The sequence below is a fragment of the Patiria miniata genome, unplaced genomic scaffold (assembly GCF_015706575.1).
Source record: "Patiria miniata isolate m_02_andy unplaced genomic scaffold, ASM1570657v1 HiC_scaffold_2, whole genome shotgun sequence".
NCBI classification, from domain to species: domain Eukaryota; kingdom Metazoa; phylum Echinodermata; class Asteroidea; order Valvatida; family Asterinidae; genus Patiria; species Patiria miniata.
Window position 1 is genome coordinate 15,957,222 of NW_024037058.1, and position 20,942 is coordinate 15,978,163.

The 20,942-nt window shown below is 41.4% G+C and overlaps 1 protein-coding gene across 2 annotated transcripts; it reads left to right on the forward strand.

Moving 5' to 3' along the window:
* Window positions 1-791: 791 nt before the first annotated feature.
* On the forward strand, window positions 792-20,425 carry LOC119726673 (nuclear protein MDM1-like). 2 transcript variants are annotated; one of them, XM_038198451.1, is made up of 15 exons: window positions 792-1,005; window positions 1,939-2,053; window positions 3,044-3,272; window positions 5,277-5,493; window positions 5,695-5,832; window positions 6,584-6,766; window positions 7,428-7,573; window positions 8,862-9,015; window positions 9,537-9,718; window positions 10,518-10,661; window positions 11,676-11,836; window positions 12,696-12,806; window positions 15,670-15,803; window positions 16,228-16,546; window positions 16,803-20,425. In XM_038198451.1, exons 1-15 carry the CDS (start codon window positions 988-990, stop codon window positions 17,156-17,158), a joined length of 2,607 nt encoding a protein of 868 aa, XP_038054379.1. In that variant the 5' UTR covers window positions 792-987; the 3' UTR covers window positions 17,159-20,425. The 2 variants fall into 2 exon arrangements, with proteins under 2 accessions (XP_038054379.1, XP_038054378.1); XM_038198450.1 differs by lacking the exon at window positions 792-1,005 and adding an exon at window positions 1,072-1,241.
* Window positions 20,426-20,942: the final 517 nt, after the last annotated feature.

The window sequence follows — 20,942 nt, forward strand, 5'->3', positions numbered from 1 at the left end:
TTTAAAGGGAGGTATCTTTGTTCGTTTCGCACTACATACTGTGATTGTACTTTTCTTATCTTATTTCGGATACTTTTGAGACACGTCATTTTACTAGACTTGTGCAAATGCTTAATGTTGAATTACATTGTGGCTCTTATTATTTTATGAGATTTCTGCACATATTCATGGTTTATGATTTCAGAGCTTACTAAGGGTAATGAAGGGTGTGTATTTACGGGTAGTACGGGAATTGTATCCGGGTACCCGTTAAAGAATTCCAACCCCAAAATTCAAATCTCAGAAGTTGCTTTTCACCATAAAGGTCCCCACGATCGATATCACATCGGCCGGTGCGTCAACACCGAGCATTAATTACAAGACTGCGGTGAGCTCTTTAGCTTAACGGTATATAGATTGCATTTTCGCAGGCGTCATGGAACATGAATCTGTTTTGTTTTTCCATGTTCGCTATAGAGCCTGGTTTTCGAAAAATTTTGAAAATTCCCCATAAAGGACATTAAAAATCTTCTTCTTTTTTCATTGTCTGAGCAGAATTAATAATGTTCTCGATTCCATAAACTGGTTCCTGATTCCGCCATTATCAGCACCGGGAAGAAGGAAAATATGCCTGAGATCGAAAATTCAGAAGTTCAATCTGCTAAAAAGTACTCTGGTGTTTGAAGGATTGATTTAGTTTACTAATATTCAGCTCAAGTAATATCCGTTCAATAGCCAAACAAAATTAACGGCTAAAGTTAGCTGGTGTCCGTCGCACCCAAAATATCATCTTGCTTCTGAATGTACGCGTGCAAAGAAATCACTGGTACCAGCTAAAGAACGCTGAGATCGCTACATCAACAAGAATCGCATGTCAAGTGAAGATGATTAAAAAATCAACTTAAAAATCACGCTGTTTAGCTCAAGATTAATTTGTTTGCAATGTGTTTTAATGGAACATTGTAACCTGTTCACCTTATTCAAGCATTATTTTGTGAAAGCTGCAGGATGCCGGTAAAAAACAAGGTAGGAGTCCTACCTTGGAGTCTAGGGACAAATAAATAACTGGTGTGCATGATGATTGATGATCACGACTTCAGCATGTCCAGCGTGTTCAGTGATCATCAAGTTAGCGTTGATGTATCCGGCAGGATATTTTGCTGACTTATAAACCAATGGAGATGAGATGGAGATGAGAGATGGAGATGAGATGGAGATCATCAGTAGCCCCATAAATGTGGCCAATTTACTGGACTACCTCCGTAAATAAATGGCAGTGCCAGCACTCCAGCAGTGGATATTTTGCCGGAGACGGCAAACCTTTACTTTTTTTGTTTAGTATTAGCTTGCCGGATATGCACTGAACTAGCTAGTATGATCCTTAGCATTATGTTTATGCATAACAGCACTGAACATGCGCAGTTAGGCTACTGTTTTTTTGTATTTTCCGGTGACAATTTTTTTTTTGACCTCCAAGTCCAAACTCTCCTGTCACGAAATGTTTGACCAAGTATTGGGATTACACATGTACTGTAGTACTTCTAGGGTGGGTTGAAATCCCTCAAATGTCAAACAAAAATGTGAAATTTACCAGAATTGCATTCACCAGGATCATTTGAGTCTCGCACTCGGCCGTCTGTCATTTGTCTGTCATCGTTTGCCGTCGACTGAGGCGTGCTTTAATTCTCTTGACCAACTACAGTGTGGCTTTCATTCCTAGAGGGTTTCCGTGCCTCATGCACGAGTAACCCTCGACCTTAAATTGCTTTGGTTCTGATGATGAGGCAGTACAGGAGAAAGATAGAATTGCACCTCGTTAACAGGGGCCATTGCGGGCCATGTACGTGTTAGTGGACTTCAACATTGGAATTATATAATTTTTTTCATTTTTTTCTGAAGTCGGAACTCCATTTAATTATGGCTTCATTGCCTACATTATTTTCTACCCACACTTTCCAGGCATTAAGCGAGTACAAGAAGAAGTTCCGATGGCATGATTCTGTGAAATCCACATCCTTCAGACCCTCTCCTGAGCAGAAGTCCCCAACTGCTGGTCTGTCGTCAGCTGATTCTGGTAAGAATAAAACATAAAAGTCAAGAGAAATTTGTGAAAGTCAAGAAAAATTTGGCCCTGCTCAACACAACCCTGTCAACAAGCTGCAAAAGATGTAAACAATCTTTTGGACCTTGATGCGTGGGCATTCAAAGGGATTTATAGTGAGGCAGATAGGGGAAATACATGTATTGGGGGAATTGTGCCTTTGATGATACAAGCATGGAATTTGGCACACAGTCAGTGTGCAATGTATGTCATGAGAAAGATATTTGGCTATAGGGCCATCGCACATTTGTCCTTTGAAAAAAAACATAGGTAGAATAACAAGCAATTTTCCAAATTTTCAAATTGGCTACCATTGCTTGTTATTCTACCTATATTTTTTCAAAGGACAAATCTGCGATGTCCCTTTAGCCAAATATCTTTCTCATGACATACTCTGTGTGCCAAATGCATCTGATGCACTGTGTTGCATCATTATTAACCCTAACCCTGCCAGACGCAACACAGTACATCAGGTGGAAAAGTCTGGTGCACTTTGAAACACTGAGCTACCAACACCAGTGTATAAACGGCTTCTGAGACCAAGAGAGCTAGTCCCATTTAACAATGCCACAGTTGTATCCTGCTGCATTCGTTGACCACAGACTCTGAGGCAGTTTGGCCTTGAGACTTTTGACCTGATGGATCTTGCTACACTGGGCAGGCTTGTCACTTAGAAAAGTGTTGCATGTTGCTGGGTTTGGTAGGGTTTCTAGCCAAAATACCCTGGAGGGAATAGGGTATTAAAGGGTTAATGTTGGCAGGCTGTCTGGTCAATATGTTGCTACTTTTGGCAGGGTTTCTTGTCAAAATACCCTGTAGGGTTAAGGTTAAATTAAAGGGTTAATGTTGGCAGTGTGTAAGGTCAAAATACTAAAAGACTTGGAGTTAAACGTCCTCTTTTCCCCTCTGGGTCCACTTCCCTGACCAAAATGTGCCTCTCAATCGTTTGTTTCCACTTACTAGGCCAACAGGAACCGCCTCTCCAACACAAGCGCTTTCCTCTCCCTTTCGTGGATAAAGTGACCTACACAACCAAGCAGTTCTTTGGGGATGTCTCTGGATCTGATGACGATGCCGGCAAGAGGAAGGGGCACATCGTGGGAGGAGGCCGGGGCGGTGGGATCGTACCCATGATGCCACTGAAGACGTACAAGGTTGGCGGGACTGGTGAGGGAGGCAGCAAGTCACATAAGTAAGTATCGGGCTCAGCCAGTACAATTGTGACACAACTCCAGAATCTAGTGACCCTTACCCATATCCTTTAAAATCCAATAGGACATTTTGGAGGATTTTTTTTGCAGGATAGAGAAAGTTAAAACCCTACATCCTTAACCTTGTGGCACTTCATGCCCTTGGAATATGTGATGTGATCAGGCTGAATGAGTCGTTTGTCAGGAACTTTCATTTGGAGATTCAGGCCAAAATAGGGCCACTTCATCACATATCTTGGTGTTCTGACTTCCATAATTTTTTAATAAAAGATGGTACCAGCATGCAGTTTTCACAGCAGTAATGTTTGATGGCATTTCATATTTACACCCTAACTGTAGAAGATACCGACGGCGGCGGCTGTGCTACAAATCATTTGGTCACAAACATCACACGGCGGGTGATAACTTCTACAGTTTAATGACTTTGTTGGCATTTGTAGCACACTTCTATGAACGATGTTTATTTTTACAAACATGTAAAAATCAACATCGTTCATAGAAGTGTGCTACAAATGTCAACAAAGCCTTTGCGCATATGTGCGCTGCGCTTACAAAATAATTGTTCGAATTCATATTAGTTTCTTCATTGATTTTTACATATTTATTGTTACAGATTAAACGAAGTCATCACCCGCCGTGTGTGTTTATGACAAAATTCTTTGAAGCACAAGCCGCCGTCGTAGGTATCTTCTACACTAACCTTCCCAAATACTCCAAAATCTTCTTTGCAAACTGGAGGATTTTGCAGGATTGAGCTGTTTGGCAAAAAAGATATGGCTGATTTTGGAGGATGTACAGTGTCAAGGTCTTAGGCTGGACCTTGTGTTGTTTATGCTCAGCCGTGCATAAAGTTAGGTCTAGATTATACTTCAAATCCTCCGCACTGCTCCAGAATGTCACTGGCTCTACCTCAATATATTGACAGTGATTGCTGGAGGATTTTGTAGGATTGAGTCATTGGTCACCCCTCCAAGGACCGCATTCAAAAATGATGGATGATGTTGGAGGATTGAGGCTGTATGTACTTTTTACATGGAGGAAGTTGGAGGATTTTGCAGGATTGCGGTGATGTCCTAGCAAAAATGCCTACGGAGTTAAGGTTAAGTAAAATATTATGTGCTAACTGTTTTGTCTGCACAGTGTAGTTTAGGGGTGTTCATTTACGGGCATAACGGGTGGTACAGGAACTGGGTACCCCTTTGAAAAAAACACGGGTAGCTGTTAGAGAAGCCCAACCCCAAATTCAAATCTTGGAAATTGCTGTTAAGATTTTTCACAAAAGTCTGCATGATGATACTGCCACATCGGTGTGTCAATACAACAGGATACAAATGTTTACAGTGAGCTTTAAATACAAACGAAGCTTTATGGTGAAAACTGCAAATGTCATAAACATGAATTATGTTTTGTTTTGGCATGTAGCCTGGCTTTCATTTTGAAAATTCCTTAAAATGACATCCACAACCAACCTTTTACATTGTCTGAGAAGTTACATGCACTAAGTTATTTGTCAAGTCGGTTATGGATACCCGATCCTATAATTTGGAACCGATTCCTGACATCAACGGTCGGGCACCTGGGCACTCTGTTCGGATTGACAGCCCACAGTTCTTGAGTAGTTAAGAAGCTTCCTTGCGTTAATGCCAAGGAGTTGGAGTTATTGAAGGTTTGTGGAAGGCATATTAATTATGCACGTTGTTGCTGTTTGACTCTGCAAGCATGCAAGACCTCTAATTATTCATAAAAACCTACAGGTTCCCATCAAAGTTTGTTATTTGAGGATATGTACTTGTTCCTGAGGACCAAATGTTTCCTTCTGTAATTTACAGGATTTCCTGCCCCCTTTTTTAATGGTAGATAAAATTTCTTGCACTATATATACCTCGGAATACCTTCGAAAACCCCAGGGCCGACTTAAATCACTCTTGATATTGTTGCAGAATTATTTCCATTTTGTTTGTTTGTTTGTTTGTTTGTTTCAACAGAGTCTCAAGATCAAAACCTGGCAAGGAGCCAATTAAGAACAAGACTTATACAGCAGCTAGTCTGAAGCCCACAAACGGCCACGCGACATCAGCTGACAAGGCCGACAATAAAGACACAAACGTCAACAATAACAAGGATGCCAGTGCACCGGGAAGAAAAGACAACAAGGAGAACACACACCACACTTCTAAACCTGCACATAAACACACAGTAAAGGTAACACTACAGAACATGGTTATGTTTTTACAATATTGGTGCGATTGGTTTGGTTTGGGGCTTTTTTGGGGGGGGGTGCCAAATAGAAGTAAAAAAGTAACAAGATTTTGTGTATACTGAGCATTCACTCATGCCAGCTTAGACTTCCTACATTTAGTCTTTGATTGACCACTTTCCATCCATTCTTTGTCATGTTGACAGCCGAATGTTGCCCTGCAGTATCAGGCAGGCATCAAGGACACACGGCCCAAGTCCGCCAAATACCTCTCTGAATACCAGCGAAATTACGAATGGAGGAATGCCTTGCCCAAGGAATCACCCCTCATGGCTGCAGAACAGGTACAGACCAATGCAATCCTTACTGTGACTGACTGAACACAAACAGTTCCTTATTCACAAATGGCTGGGTAGATCATTTGGTAGAGCAGGAATTTTTTTTGTTTACGTCTAAGCACTGAATAAAAGCAGTGCCCACTTGTACCAGAAGGAACCAAAAGAAAGATAACAAAGTGCAGTAACGATAACAATATACATTGTGTGAAGAAAAATTACAAATTATTAAGAAAGTTATGCGTCCTTGAGCAGAAGGCCTTGGTTCCTGTTGTCGTAGGAACTGGAAACATAGCTGGAATGAAGGAACGGTCATACTACATGTATGCCAGTGACCAGTGACCACTCCCAGCCGTTACCAGTTAATCCTTGCAAGGTGAAACTTCTCAATGAAGAGCTAGCCCTGGTAGACCTTGATGAAACTCTTACGGGGGGGGGGGGGGGGGGGGGGGGCTTGGTCTTCAGATGTGCTGGCACTTCTTCTGCGTGCAGTCTGTACAATAAACGAAGACCTGTCACAGTTCTCTGATGTGATAAGCGGTCAATCTTCAACTCCTGCGGAGGAGCCTTGCTGATACGTGCGGCACGGCGTTGCGCATTGTCCAGCTTCTTCAGGTGCATGTTACTTGCTGACATCCAAGCAAAGGGGGCAGGTTCAAACTCCACTGCAGTCAATTGCTTTGTTCAATTTTATAATCAACCTTATAACCATTTTCTTGTTTGGTTTGTATTGATGCTCTGTGTTTCTTGTCAACTGTAGATGGTGTATAAATCTCAAGCCAACGTGGCTCCCTTCGTCCCAGACAAGATCCCACGCCAGAGTGAGTACAAGATGCAGTTCAGGGACTGGTCACCGGTCAGGCAGAAGTCTTCCACAGCCCACCAGCAGCTGATGGAGAATGCGGAGAGAGACATCAAAGCCAAATACCGTGTCAAGACAAAGGTTTGTGCTGAGATCCGAGCATGGTTGTAAGGATCACAAAAGTAACAAAAAAATGACTCAAAATTAAAGTCGATCAGTTTCATGTCAAATGACAAGCTGTTCCGATCAAGTGGGACAAAGACATTGCACTGTCATTTCCTTCGACCGAACTTGTGATTTGTAGTGGTCTTGCAATTGACTTCTAATTTTTCTTATGATTTGACTTGTGATTTAACTGGTGACGGTTGTTTGATTGACTTTGTGTATTTGTCTTGTGGGTTTGTCATTGACTCGTTTTTTGCAAGGTGATGGACTTGAAATTGTCTAATTGACATATGATTTGACTGGTGATGGACTTGTGACTTGACTGGTAGTTTGATTTGTGATTATATTTGGATTTGACAACAGTTCTATCAAAAATCCATTCCTGCTGCCATGGCCTACTGTTGTTACCTTCATGTTAAAGAGTAGAGATTTATGGACAATTCTGACATGGGTTGTCCTTATTGCAAAGAGATCACATGATGTTTCTTCCCTTATCTCACATACATTGTACAGGAAAATCTAAAGATCAGGCTATTCCGTCAGAATTAAATTCAACTCCCCTTAGAGGTTTGACATTTGAGAGAATAATAAAGTTTTGTTACCCCTTTAGTTTCTATGATTTTGTTTTTCCCCTCAGAGCAAGAAGTCCAAACGCTCCAGTCTAACACCGGATAAGATGCGACCGGCTGGCGTCCCATCAGTGTATGCACACGACGACCTCAAATTACTGAAATCGGCCGAGAACCCAACCAAGCCATTCTTTCCACATTCCACAACCATAAGGTGAGGACGAAGATTTCAAGCAAAATCGTTTCTTATTGAGCAGAATGGAAATGAACTCTTTCGCAGAATGGAAAACCGCAATCTATTGCAGAGTGTATTTGATAGTAAAACATTCACTGCATTTGTTCACTTTTGTCCAGACAACTATGGCACAGTGTCAGAAAATGTTTGATGTTCAATCAAATTTTCACCCTTTGCTTCACCCTTCCTGAGCACTTTTGAGGGACCAATTGTTGAGGTCATAAAACAGTTCCGTTAATTATCATGTAACCTGCATCCAAGACTCATCTTGACAGCGTAGAAATGTATGTACAAGAGGATAAAACTTGTTTAACTCTATTAAACCCCCTAGGCCCTTTTTGGTAGGAACCATCCTCAATCCTCCAAAATCTTCCAAAATGTTGAACTTACATGTATGTTCAAATGAAGGACACCCACTGCTTTAATCCTTCAACATCGTCCAATAGCCCTGCCTCTCAAAATACATTCAGCTTACAATCCTCCAAAATCCACCTCTTCTTCAAACACCATTCATCCCCAATCCTCCACAATCAACCAATACTGAATGTCCAGTGCCCTCAAACCTCCACAATCTTCCAAAATTGTATGTTTCGTTTATCCTCAATCCTCTAAAATCCTCAAAAGCCACCCGGAGGACTTTGGAGGATTGAGGAAGGTTAGGGTCAAGAACAAAATCAGTGGTCCCTCATTCAAATGGCCACGCAGCCAAACCAGTGCTTTTTTATCTTTTGGTGTAGATGCATAGAGTTAAGGGTCCAATTTAATGTACTAGACACATTGCTTGTACTCTCCAATGACATCATTGAAGTGCAATTAAACCCTAACGTACCTGAATCCATGAAAATCCACACCCCTGTTTTGGAGGATTTTGGCGGATTCGGGATACCTCCATATTGAAAAAGTTGGGGGATTTTGATGGATTCAGGACAGAAAGCCTAGCAGTATTTGCTGGATTTTGATGGATTCAGGATACCTCCATATTAAGCAGATGGGGGACTTTGATGGATTCAGGATCTCTACAGTTTAACTCCTTGGCTACCAACATTTTTTTGCATGATAAAATTTGTGGATTTTGGCGGATTCAGTATACTTTCTAATAAAAGGGCTCAAGGGTTAGGGTTAAAGTAATACTATCTGGGCTCTACCTTCCACAATTCTGTAAATCCTCAAAAACTTCTTGAAGGATTTTGCAGTGATCAAAGAAGGTTAGGATGAATCAATGCATTGCCTCTACTAGTTGAGAATGATGATTTCATCTCCCTTTTAGGAAATGGAAATCGGAGTATGCATCCAACTTTAAAGAGCCTGACATATATCAGTATGAGAACGGGATATGGAAAGGGGCGGACCCTCCACACATCGTGCCAAGAGACGACAGCTCCATCGACAGACGAGAAGCCAGGCCCAATTGGTTTGCTGAGGTGGGAAATGCTGGCTTGGTTTGAATGGATTAACACCCAATCGCCCCCAAATCACCCAATATTCTGAGAATTCAGGCCATTTAAGCCCACACACTATGGATTCCCTGCAGAAAGAGTATATGGCGCTTTATGACCTCATTGGAGCTTCAGTGTTTGGGACACATTTTATGCATGTACTGGTTTGCACGTGTGTGGCTCAAAGTGATGGAGCTATATTAAATTACATGTACTAGAGCGCTGACTCGATGTACAAAGTGATGCCTGCTGGACGAATCCATGTTTGTGTACAACCCTATGGAAAACTCGAAATTGTGTACGGCTTTTGTACGGCTATTTGCATATCTGCGTTTGTATTCAGTACAGGTGCGTTATTGAAGCTGGTACTTAATCCAAGTAAAGCCTTTTGATAATAATTTGGTATTTTACTTCTGGGATAAATGCAAATAATCCAAATGCTTTTTAAGTTCCAATTCACGGCTCGAAATGAGGAATATAACCTTGTGTGTTTTTGGCTCCCACAGGTCTTAGAGCTTCGTCAGAAGGCAGCAGACTACCGGCAGAGGGCTCAGGGAACCCACTTCTCTCGGCAACACCTGGCCCAGATTCTAGCCAATCAGGCCCGTCTATGGGACGAGAGCAGCACAGCCACCAGCACCATCAGTTCACTCTCGGCGCCCTCTGTTGACACAGGGTTGAAAGATCGGTAAGAATGTAACACTTGTTTCCGACTAAACGTTCCAGTGTCGCGCCAAATAACAAAGTGCTAATTACACCCCTATTATACTACTTGAAAATAGGCCACATACATATCACCATGGTCCAATCATGGGACTAAAAACAAAAAATTAACAAAACAAAAAACCAACAATTTACAACCTTCTGGGGGGGGGGCCTTGGGTGTGCCACTGCTTTAGAATAATTTTGTTTGGCATGACACTGAATGCCACTCTAAAAGGAAGAAGCATGACAGTGTGAGCAAGGCACAATACAGAAAAGCTACTATGTGACAATTGATGTCACACACCCCATTATACATTACACTGACATGAATGACAAAACATTTCTAATATTTGGTTTTGCCCTTCACCGTCGTATTTTTTATAAACACTGTATACTCGGTGTTGATGGAGGACTGGCAAGAACAAATGCACAACCTTTCTCGGGTGGCACTGGAACCCACGACCATCTGCCTACTAGTGCAGACGTCTTACCACTCAAACACCAACCTTGCCAAGCTGTGTATAAGAATAAATTTAGCGTCAGGGAGGGAGGGTTTTGCCTTTCAGCAATCTACGTAAGTTTTAGAGCATTACCGTAAACACAAACAAAAATTGGCTCTAAGACATAGGGCCTACTGATGGAGCATATGGTAAAATTTTTACCAATTCAGCTACTCATACCAACTGCATTGGCAAATGTGGATAAGTAAATCCTTGGAAGTGCTTCATGAGGCTTAAATAGTTGGTTTGCAAATGGTCTGATCAAATGATATTCATTTCTAGAAACCAAGACAGTAAACCAGCGCCAGTGAGTAGGCCGGAGGGTTCTCCACCAGTTAACAGACGCCTGGCCTGGCCACAGGACAGCAATGGGGAAGGGAAAAATGGAGGACCACAACCCTTAGATAACGGTGATCTTGAGTCAAGGTAAACACAAACATTAGTGTGGAATTCAGAATATATCTTAGCTATTGGCATATATGCCAATAGCTAAGCTTGCATTTTTTTTAACTGCGTGCTCAGTTCCAAAAAAATCTTCAAAGGTTAAATTGGGTGACATTTAAATCAAGGACATCTTGCAATTGGTTTATAGTGCCCGTTGAATGAACTTGTAACTGAAGTAGGCCACATGATGCCATGTGCTGTTCCTGCTTGGAATACGAGTTCATATTCCGTATTGCGTTGTGCATCGGAACCAGGTACCCGACCGCTGATGTCTGGAACCGGTTCAAGGTTATGGGATCGGGTACCAGTAAGCAACTTCACAAATTACTTAGTAACTTCTCAGACAATGAAAAAGAAAGGTTTTGAAAGCCATTTGTGGGAATTTTCAAAATGAAAACCAGGCTACATTGAAAATCAGAACACATTTAATATTTATGTGCTTTTTAACATGCAACAGATGACGTTCGCTAAAGTTGCAGTTTACACTGTAAACCTAAAAAGCCCTTTAGACAACTTCTAAGATTTGAGTTTTGGGGCTTGGGTTTCTTTTACGGATACCTGGGTATCCGTGTTATACTTAAATAGGGTACCGGGTTCCCGTACTACCCGTAAATGCACACCATTAATATTGCATTGAGTGTGTATTTGTGAAATACTGTGGAAGAATATATTTCAAATATCTGTCTTAAAAGTAAAATCTATGTTGCTTTGGATTTTCCCTTGGGAGGGTAAAATCTGAATTTGTAACCCACAGTGAGTGAATTACTGTTTTGGAAAAGTTTTGGAAAAGTTTACAGAGATACCACTTACTCAAGAAGAGAAAGTGATTTTTATCTGATGACAGTCGGGGTCCACTGATTGCAAAGTAAAGTAAAACCTCTGGTTCTTCTCCGAACCAAATCTCTTGTTAAAAGTATTCTCTTCAGATAGTGGAGCCGCAAAGTTGTATTCACCGCTGTGCAAAATCTCATTTGATAATATTTTCTTCCTGTGCAGCATTGGCAGTATTCCAACACCAGAAGGCTATAAGGGGTCAGTGACCCCCAGCTCAGACGAGGTTGATACCATTGAGGAGCAGGGGAGGCTGCCTACACCAAGGTTGCGGGAGGAGGGGCTGTCTAAACGCCATCACCTGGACCGTACCACCCCTGCCACAGGTCAAATACTCTGCTTTTTAGATGGACATTTTAATAGCACAAGTACCTACACGTATAGCACATGTAGTTTTTCCTGAGCAAAGTTTATTTTATTTCAGCAACTGTCTGAGCAGCTATACTAGTGTGGCCCCAGCAGGAGCTTATTAATCTTCAGGCACACAACTTTTCCTCGGATCCACTGATTTCCTCGTATTTTGCTTCTCATCACAAATGCCATTACAAATTGAAAAATACTGCACAAAGTCTTGTGTGGTTTGGAATTTCCTCGGTTTTTTTTTCTAAATTCCAAGTTGCATGCCTGTTATTTTCCAGAATTTTTGTTATATATTACATAAAAATAATCTCTTGAAGACTGCTGTACTGAACCTGAAAAAAAAAACTGGTCAATATTATCAATTACAGTGTCAACCTCAAGAAATGTTGCATGTTTTTTTATTATTTTAAACTGAGACTCAGTACAAACTTAAGTTGGAAGTGCTTAGAAACAAAATAAAACTTCGGGATAAAGAGTCAAGAAATGGCTTCTGCCTAGTCAGACCAAGTCATGGTTGATTATGGACTTCATGGACAAGTACCCCGTCAACGGTGATGTAGAGGGAGATAAAACACACTCAAATGCCATTGCTGTTGTTGCAAAATTGCTTTGGTTTTACATGCTTTCAGATGAACACTTGTTCCACATTAGGCCACGTAAAAAACAACAGTTGATCGTCGCCGCCCGCATCCTTTTTTGAAGCCGCATCCTTTTAAAAAAAGATGTTTTGTTTTCTCACCTCAAAAAACTAACTTTTTCTTGTATTTCGCTTTAATAAACTACATGGAACATGTTTAACATGAATATTTGATATATTTTATCCAGGAGGTGCTATTTTAACGTCGCCTCAGCCAAAGCATAGATCCCTGTCCCCTCCAATACCGGCACCTGTTACTAGTAAGACGCAACCTGCTGCAGCAAAGACATCAGCACCGGGTGAGAACACATGATTCCTTACACTTGGCGGTGATATAATACGCAACATTACAGTCAATGTAGGATCTATGACTATGTGATTGGCATGCAGTGTTTTAGCTTTAAACAAAATGGAATCCTCAAACCTGCACCCGATTTCACGAAGCGCTGCGACGCGTCGCAACTCGAGTTGCGACGTGTAACACGTCGCAACTCGCGACGCGTCGTATCTTCCATTTCACGAAAGTTGCGATGTGTTGGACGCGTCGTAAGTTCCTTGACAACGGCTTAAAACACGTCGCAAGTTAAGACGTGTCTTGTGGTCGTCGCAAAATAAGAAGAGTCATTTCTAAGCCAGTTTTATGCCATAAACATTACATTAACGAGATTATAATACCGAGGCAATGTGTGTAAAGTTGTAAATAGAAAATTCATTGAATAATTATGAATTAGACCGGAATATAAGAATTGAAATTTCAAAGTAGCTATACAGTCCAATGTGAGTTTGTTTTCCTTCAAAATTGCATCGCACGGCCGCCATTTTGTTTTACGTTTTAACAAATTTCGAGCTGAGATCCGACGACTCTTTGTTGAATATCAGACGACTATTTACTGTACGCTGACTAAATACATAAAACAGTCACCGAGTTGTGCTATAAATACACCTACGACGCGTCGCACTTACGACGTGTTTTGTGAAATGGATCGCAGGACGCGTCGCAGCTGCGACGCATCGTAGAGATACGACGCGTCGCATCACTGCGATGCATCATAAGTTACGAAGAGTTTGATGAAATCGGGTGCTGGTTAGGTGATCCATGGCAACAAAAGTGTGGTATAATCCTGGAGTGCAAGGTATTTTACGAAAATATGTGCACGTTTTCCTGTTGCAACACACTTGTAATGGAATAACAGATAAAAAAAAGTGGCCACATCTTGCTGTTCATCAAGTTTAGTTCAAGATAAATTATACAAATCACATTCATGGGATAATTCATAGTATACAACACCTGAATAAATCCCCGTCATCTGATTGGTGAATTGTAGATCACGTGACATATTATTATTCAGTATAATGCACGGTGCGACCATGCGTTATACCCATGCGTTATACCGTTTCACTTTGCGCTTGTTCCATGACGCGGTATTTGCGTGCAAAATGCATGCTGGTGTGCGCGTTCAGCGTAGCGCGTATTGTTCCAAAGAGCCAGCGCTACAGCGTTGGGTTCAAACATTTTCATGAAGGGGTAGTTCAACATCTTTAAAATCAAAATAAATTGTAGTTTATAATTTACCAATCAAATGACGAGAATTTATTCAGGTGTTGTATAAAACAAATAACGAATGTTTTACGTTCGTGCGATGGAAAGAATAATTTCATTCGGTGACAGATTGAATGTTCTATTCCACTCGGCTTCGCCTCGTGGAATAGAACATTCAATCTGTCACCTCACGAAATTATTCTTACCATCGCACTCACAAAATTCGTTATTTGTATATTGTTATACCGTGTGCTTGGATACTGTAGTTTCTTTGGTCTAGGACGGTCACGTGTCTGGTCAATGAAAACGCACATCACACATTCGGTTTGATATTACACTGTGTTCATTGCGCGCGTGTGGAACCTACCAGCACGCTATAGCTTTGCATAATGAGAACTGCAACGACAAACGCTCAGTCTCATGTCCGGCAGGACATCAAACCTTCAGTTATCAAAGGTTACATCGCAGTGATTCAATTTATTTCTCACTCAGTTAGTCCATAGAGCAAGGACCCAAGGAGTTCGTACTCCAAGACTTCAAAAGTAAAATGATGGTCGCTGCGCTCGAAAGCTACAATAGAAAGCACCTGGCGGCCAGCTTGCTCAGTTGCTCACTACGCTAATCTCGACACAATAGAGATCCGCGCTCACTAATGCCAAAAAAAGGAGTTTGCATGGCTTCGTAGACAGTACGCATGCGCAGTTGTCATACATCGCTAAAAATGAATGATTTTGAAGTGTTTGTTCGGAGATGGCTAATACTGGCTAACAATGTGGTCAACATCACTGAAACAATCATTTCATGAAGAACAAAATGCTCTGTACCTTTAGTGTGAAAACTTGTGAAATTTTCCAAAAAAACACATTTCATCAATGATATATAGCCAATTAAAATGTCTGAAAATACAAGAAAACTTATCTGAAAGAAATCCAATTTATCTCCAAATTACAGGGACAGATAACGCTTTTAAGCACCAACAACTGCACATTGCTAACTTGAGTTCATAACTCACATCTAACAACTGCGCAGTTGTAAAAACCTATCTTGTCGTAAAATATATTTTTCAAAAAAGAGCACTGATGTGACATGACTTATTATGCAGCATATAGGGAGGTTGTTGGTTACCAACTAAAGAGGCGGCGACGATCATCGTGTTCAAAGGCCGCTGGCATTCACGCTTTGAATGGTCGAGGCTTGCGGTCACAGTGCTGTAGCTATAGACATTCCCGAGGGATTGGTATGTTAATGGTCAAAATGTAAATCGCCCAAGAGTTCTGACTCCTTGGGTCCTTGCTCTATGGTTAGTCACAAGCATTTGTCTTTTTGAGTTATTGGCACGATATAATAAAACAATTGTTGGCTGCCGTGATGTGGGATATGCCGTTTTTAACCCCCTCGGGGCGCATAGCACACTCAGCTTCGCCTCGGGTGCTATGCGCCCCTCGGGTTTAAAAAAACCCGTCATATCCCACATCACAGCAGTCAACAATTGTTAACTAGTACACATACACAGTGTACACTAAGTCCCTTATATAAGTGTTGAACTGATACCACGTGTCAAAGTTTTTGACAGTGAACTTCCAATTTGCTAATATTTTATTGTCTCTCGTCTTATTTCCCAGATCAACGCAGGAACATCATTCCCGGTACAATAACCCACGGCTTTGCCTATGATAGTGATGAGGATTCAGAAGATGAACGGTCCAGTACTCCAAGGGTGTCAACACCACCACCCCAACTGGACATGAAAACAAGGGTAGGTGTCACGTTCCACACGGAGGTTTTGGAGGATTTTGTAGGATTGAGGAAGGTGAATCCCAGCCACTGTTACTTTACATGGGGCTTGATGCCCCTTGAAAGTTGGTAGATACAAAGGGTATGCCACTGGGTTTCTGCACAGAGGAGGATTTTGTAGGACTGAGGAAGGTGGATCCCGGCGACTGTTGCTTTACATGGGGCTTGATGCCCCTTGAAACTTCGTAGATATAAAGAGGCTTCCACTGGGTTTCTGCACAGAGGAGGATTTTGCAGGACTGAAGAAGGGAGAGCCCAGCCACTATTATTTAACATGCCCCTGAAAAGTAACAGTTCAAAAGAACATACATGTACACAGTGCAGCATTTTGGAATTTACAAATTTCCGAGGAGTTGAGGTTCATTGTTTTTTTTTTGAAATTGTAGATTCTGAACCAGCTTCAAGGATCTCCCACTGCAGGAGTGACCACCACAGACCCAGACCCCATTCGGGAGAGCACATCCAACCCACCTCCCTTCCAGCGGCATTCTAACAACTACTTTGAGACCAGCCAGGCCATGCCAGTCCTTCCCAGGAGGATTGAACCCCCGCGAACCTGGGCAGCCCCCCAGCATGGCGACCCACGCGGGCTGACTTCAAGGGACGCTGAGCAGAATGGAGAGACTGTGAGGACAGTGGCATCTGGTACCCAGACTCAGATGAATGGTAACAGGCAGGGGCCATTACAAGCTCCAGGGGTCAAAGGTAAACAGACAGATCCCTTGAGTTTAAAATTATAAAGCGTCTGTACACGGCAGAGTTTGCCGTCTCATAGTGAGAATGTGTGTCACTAGTCTGCGTTTCGTAATAAGGGTCTTAGTATCTGTCTAAAAATGTATGGGCTTCTGGAATTTTGTGTGCGATGGAACAAGCTGATTTTTTTTATCCTCTGTGTCCCACAACATGCTTTTTTGATGCTGTGTATCCAACAATAGATTTAATCCTATTTTGGAATTCACAGGGCCATTGGATAGGCCAAACTCAGGCAGCATGTACGGCCGGCCAATGACAGCTCACCCACAGTCCAGGCAAGAGGCTGAGGCCAATAATCAACCCGAGACCGCAACACGAAACCTCAACAATCACCGCTCAGAAAGGGACAACGCAGACGCCCAGAGGAAGCGAAACGAAGCCTGGACGGTCCCTACAGACCTGCCCAGGGGCAAGATGATGCCGGACAGCCCACAGTGGACGTTGCCACTCCGTGACAGCGATGAGTTGTCTCTATCCATCATGTCCAATGCCTCGAGTTCCTCACTTGCCTCTGAGGTACTGGAGAGGGCGCGCAAGAGACGCGACGACTTCTGGGGGAAGTAAGCGCCACATCAGGACAGTATAACTACTTTTTATGTACAACCATTTTTACAGGGATGTAAGTCCTTCTGCAGTTGCCTGATTTCAGTTGTGTTTTTTTTTCTTCAAATTGTAAATAACATACAGGCACCATACATGGGTGTACATGTATACCTGTTTACCTCAAAGTTCAGGCAAAACTGTCACTTACATCCCTGTTTTTAAACCACTTTTTATTTACAGATAACCTCAAGGTTATTGCATTGATTCAGAGCGGCTATTTACTTTATATCTTTTTACGCATCTGGTCTACACAGTGGTCTGGATTTGGCCCATTTATTGACATGACACAGTAATCCCAACCTAACTTTCTCAAAACCCATTATTGCTGCTGCTTCTAAAAAACAGAGAAAAGAATTGAACCTCCCCCCCCCCAAAAAAAAAAAAGCCACAGGGTTTAAACAGTAGACTAGAGGCCCTTGAATCCTTACGAATATTGCCTTTCATCTACAGTTGCAAGGGGAAAAATGGTAGTAAGTGATATCAAATACTGAATCATGGTTGGGCTCCTAACTTCATTCCTAACACAGTCCTGAAATTGTGCATGAATTGCATTGTGTTTGTGTGCTTAACCAAGATATGCTAAAGGGCACAATGTTTTTGCTGGACCCGAATGTTTGCTAGACTGAGTCACTGAGCGACTTACTGAGAGTGACTCACTGAGTCCCTGACTGACTCGCTAAGTCACTTGAGTATAAATAATGACCTCAACTGAGACTATCGGATCCAGCTTGACTAGGCAAGCTTAGTCTTGTTGAGTTGTTAGCACTGCGGATGACCGTTGAATAACGAGTGTTAGAAAATTCTGTTCCATTTTGGCAGCGATTTTGACAGTTTCATTGTTCTTTCTACAACAAACCTCAGGTATTTTTAGAAGTAGGACAATACTACACAGGTTTCTTAGGAGTGTGAACAGTAGTAGGGTCAATTAGATTCCTCAAATGGAGAAATTCAAGGGAAACTGAGTAGTTTTAGTTTTATACTGTCAGCAGCTTTGTTTTAATAAGTGTCTGCATGTTTGTGGTTTGTGTTTTTTTATTCTCTTGTCTGAAGATTATAATACCTTCTTAAACCAGCTCCCTCTACCTACCCCACCCCACTCAAACCCCCATCAACCCACACCATCATGATCAAATGTTGTAAACAACTTCAATCGAGGACCCCCTATTGTCCCTCTTTTGTTTGTACTTTTTAGGTAGACCTTCCATATGTTTTGTACGCGATCGTCAATTGTAGACCTTTGGGAAGTGGGGACCCTATTGTCCTCTACTGTTCAACGTCCCCTATTGAATGCATAAACAAACCGCAAATTCCCCGCAACCTCACCCAACCCCCGCCCCCACAACCTCACCCGAACCCTGGCCCCTCACCCTGTATGCAGTACATTCCGTTGCATGATTGAACCCAGTAAACACCCGCCTTGGCACTAAACAGTTACCATGCTCCATGCAACAAACTGTGACAGTGGATTCTGTTGTATCAGCCTTGGCACTTTGAGCAGCTACCAAGTAACCATGCTAAATGCAGCAAGATGCAACACAACACAGGACTTGACTGATAAACGCAACAACAGCTTTTATCCATTGTTGCTTTCACCTGTTGTATTTAGCAGGGTTAGGTCAGCCAAGAATATGAGTTGCTATATCGTGTGCTTGGATTACTGTAATTTCATTGGTCTAGGACGGCCACGTGTCTGGACAAAATAAAGGTACATGTATGTCACACACCGAGGGTGATATCGCACTGCGTTCATTGCGCGCGTTGGGCGCACGTGTGGAACCTGCCGGCCCACTGTAGCTTTGCGCAGTGAGAAGTTCAATGTCAAACGCTCAGTCTCGTGTCCGGCAGGACATCAAAACCATTAGTCATCAAAGGTTACATCACAGTGATTTAGTTTATTTCTCACACAGTATTACAACCATTTATCTTTTTAAGTTATTGGCACGATATAAGCATAACGTTTTTAACACCCTCGGGGCGTACAGCACCCGAGGCGAATGCGCCCCTCGGGTGTTAAGAACGTCATATCCCACATCACAGCAGTCAACAATTGTTCAATGTTTTTGCTGATTTACAAGTTTGCTGCTATGATGCTGCACTATGGCGGAGTGCAAAGTGTAAAGAGATCAAACTATTTTCTGGCTACAATGATCAAAGAAATGTTGAGTTGATTTTATTGAATTTGAAAGAAGAAGGATAAAACATTCCAAAGAGCCACTGAGAACATGTTTTGAATTAAGCTTGTGGCTGGGATCATTTAAAGAGGTTTTTTGTAGTATGCTGTACTTTTTTGTGCGTGTCATTTCTTTTGGATTTCAGGTGTGTGTTTGTGTGGCTTCCTTTATGTCATGTGTTTGCCTACTTTGATAAAACTTTGGTATATTGCGCAATCAAAAAAGGCACCAAAATAGAAAAAAGATTCAGTGTACCATACTACGAAAGTGGATGTTAAGCTATTTTTTTTATTTTGATTTCCAATTCAGTGATTGTACTGGTATACATCTCAAATTCAGGCATGATTTTATATGCAGTTTGCATAATGGACTGGACAGGTTTTCAGAAAGTTCTGAGATAAGTTGAACTTAATCACCGCTTATTTGTTATAAAACTACACTCATTTGTTTTTAATCTATTTCCCTCTCTCTTGTATGTTTTAATTACTGTTATATCGTGTTTAGAACAGCCAGTGGACCAACTAGAATTTTTGTAACTTTTCCAAAGTTTGTTTTAACCCTGTTGTAAACTTACATTTATTTAAGAAATGTACAAAGATTGTTTTTAATAATTCCCTCGTATATTGCACAAAGCAGAAATGTACAGTGTTTTTTGTGGCTCAGTACATTCGTGTAAATATTTGTAAAATATTTTTTACAGTACAGACTGGAATTTTTAATAGACCAGATTTTCGTCTTTTTCTGAAATCGATATGTACTGTTTATTAAAAGAAATTCAGTGTACATAATAGAAAGTAGAGAAATACCAAGTGGTTTTTTTTTAGAAACATCAGGGATTTTTAAATAATTTCATTGTAAATGTTACCAATTTTGAAGAGAAAAAAAAAACACTTTGTGCGAACTTTTCTAAAAAAAATTCTCTGTACCTTTTAAGTGTGCATCTTGTGATAATGTGTGCATTTCGAACATATTGAAGTATTCCAAAATAAACATGGCTAACTCAAGCCATTGTTTTGCGATTAGTTAAATAAATCCTACAGTAAACGTAATCATTGTGCCTCTCTGTCCTAATGCATCATTATTTTCATTGTATCCACTACTTTTCGAGGGAGGCCAATCTCCATAAAAAGGAGTGATATCTTATTCGCGAGCTGGATACTCCATTATTTAGCTAGAGTGGTGTTTCAAAAAACATGAAGTGAACTTGTTGAATAGAATCGTTTTTTTTTTCACAGAAAAGTTTGGATTTTTTTTTTGACCGAAAAGGAAATAAATATGTGATAACGGTAATAGCATTACTCCAAAAAGTACTTTTACAGTTAATATTCTGAAATTACACTGCAAGCTGCTATGGATGCTAATTCGGTAAGCTTTGCTCTGTTTTTGTTTGTAATGAAGACCATCGTCTCGAGTAATTGCAAACAAAGGTTGAAGCTCTTCCCGAGCAAAACTGACCCGTTTTCCGGATCACCTGTAATTTGAACCTCCTACCGGTCCAAACTGACCTGTTTTCCGGGTCAACTGTAATTTGAACCTCCCTGTCAAAACTGGGTCGTTTTCCGATCACCTGTAAT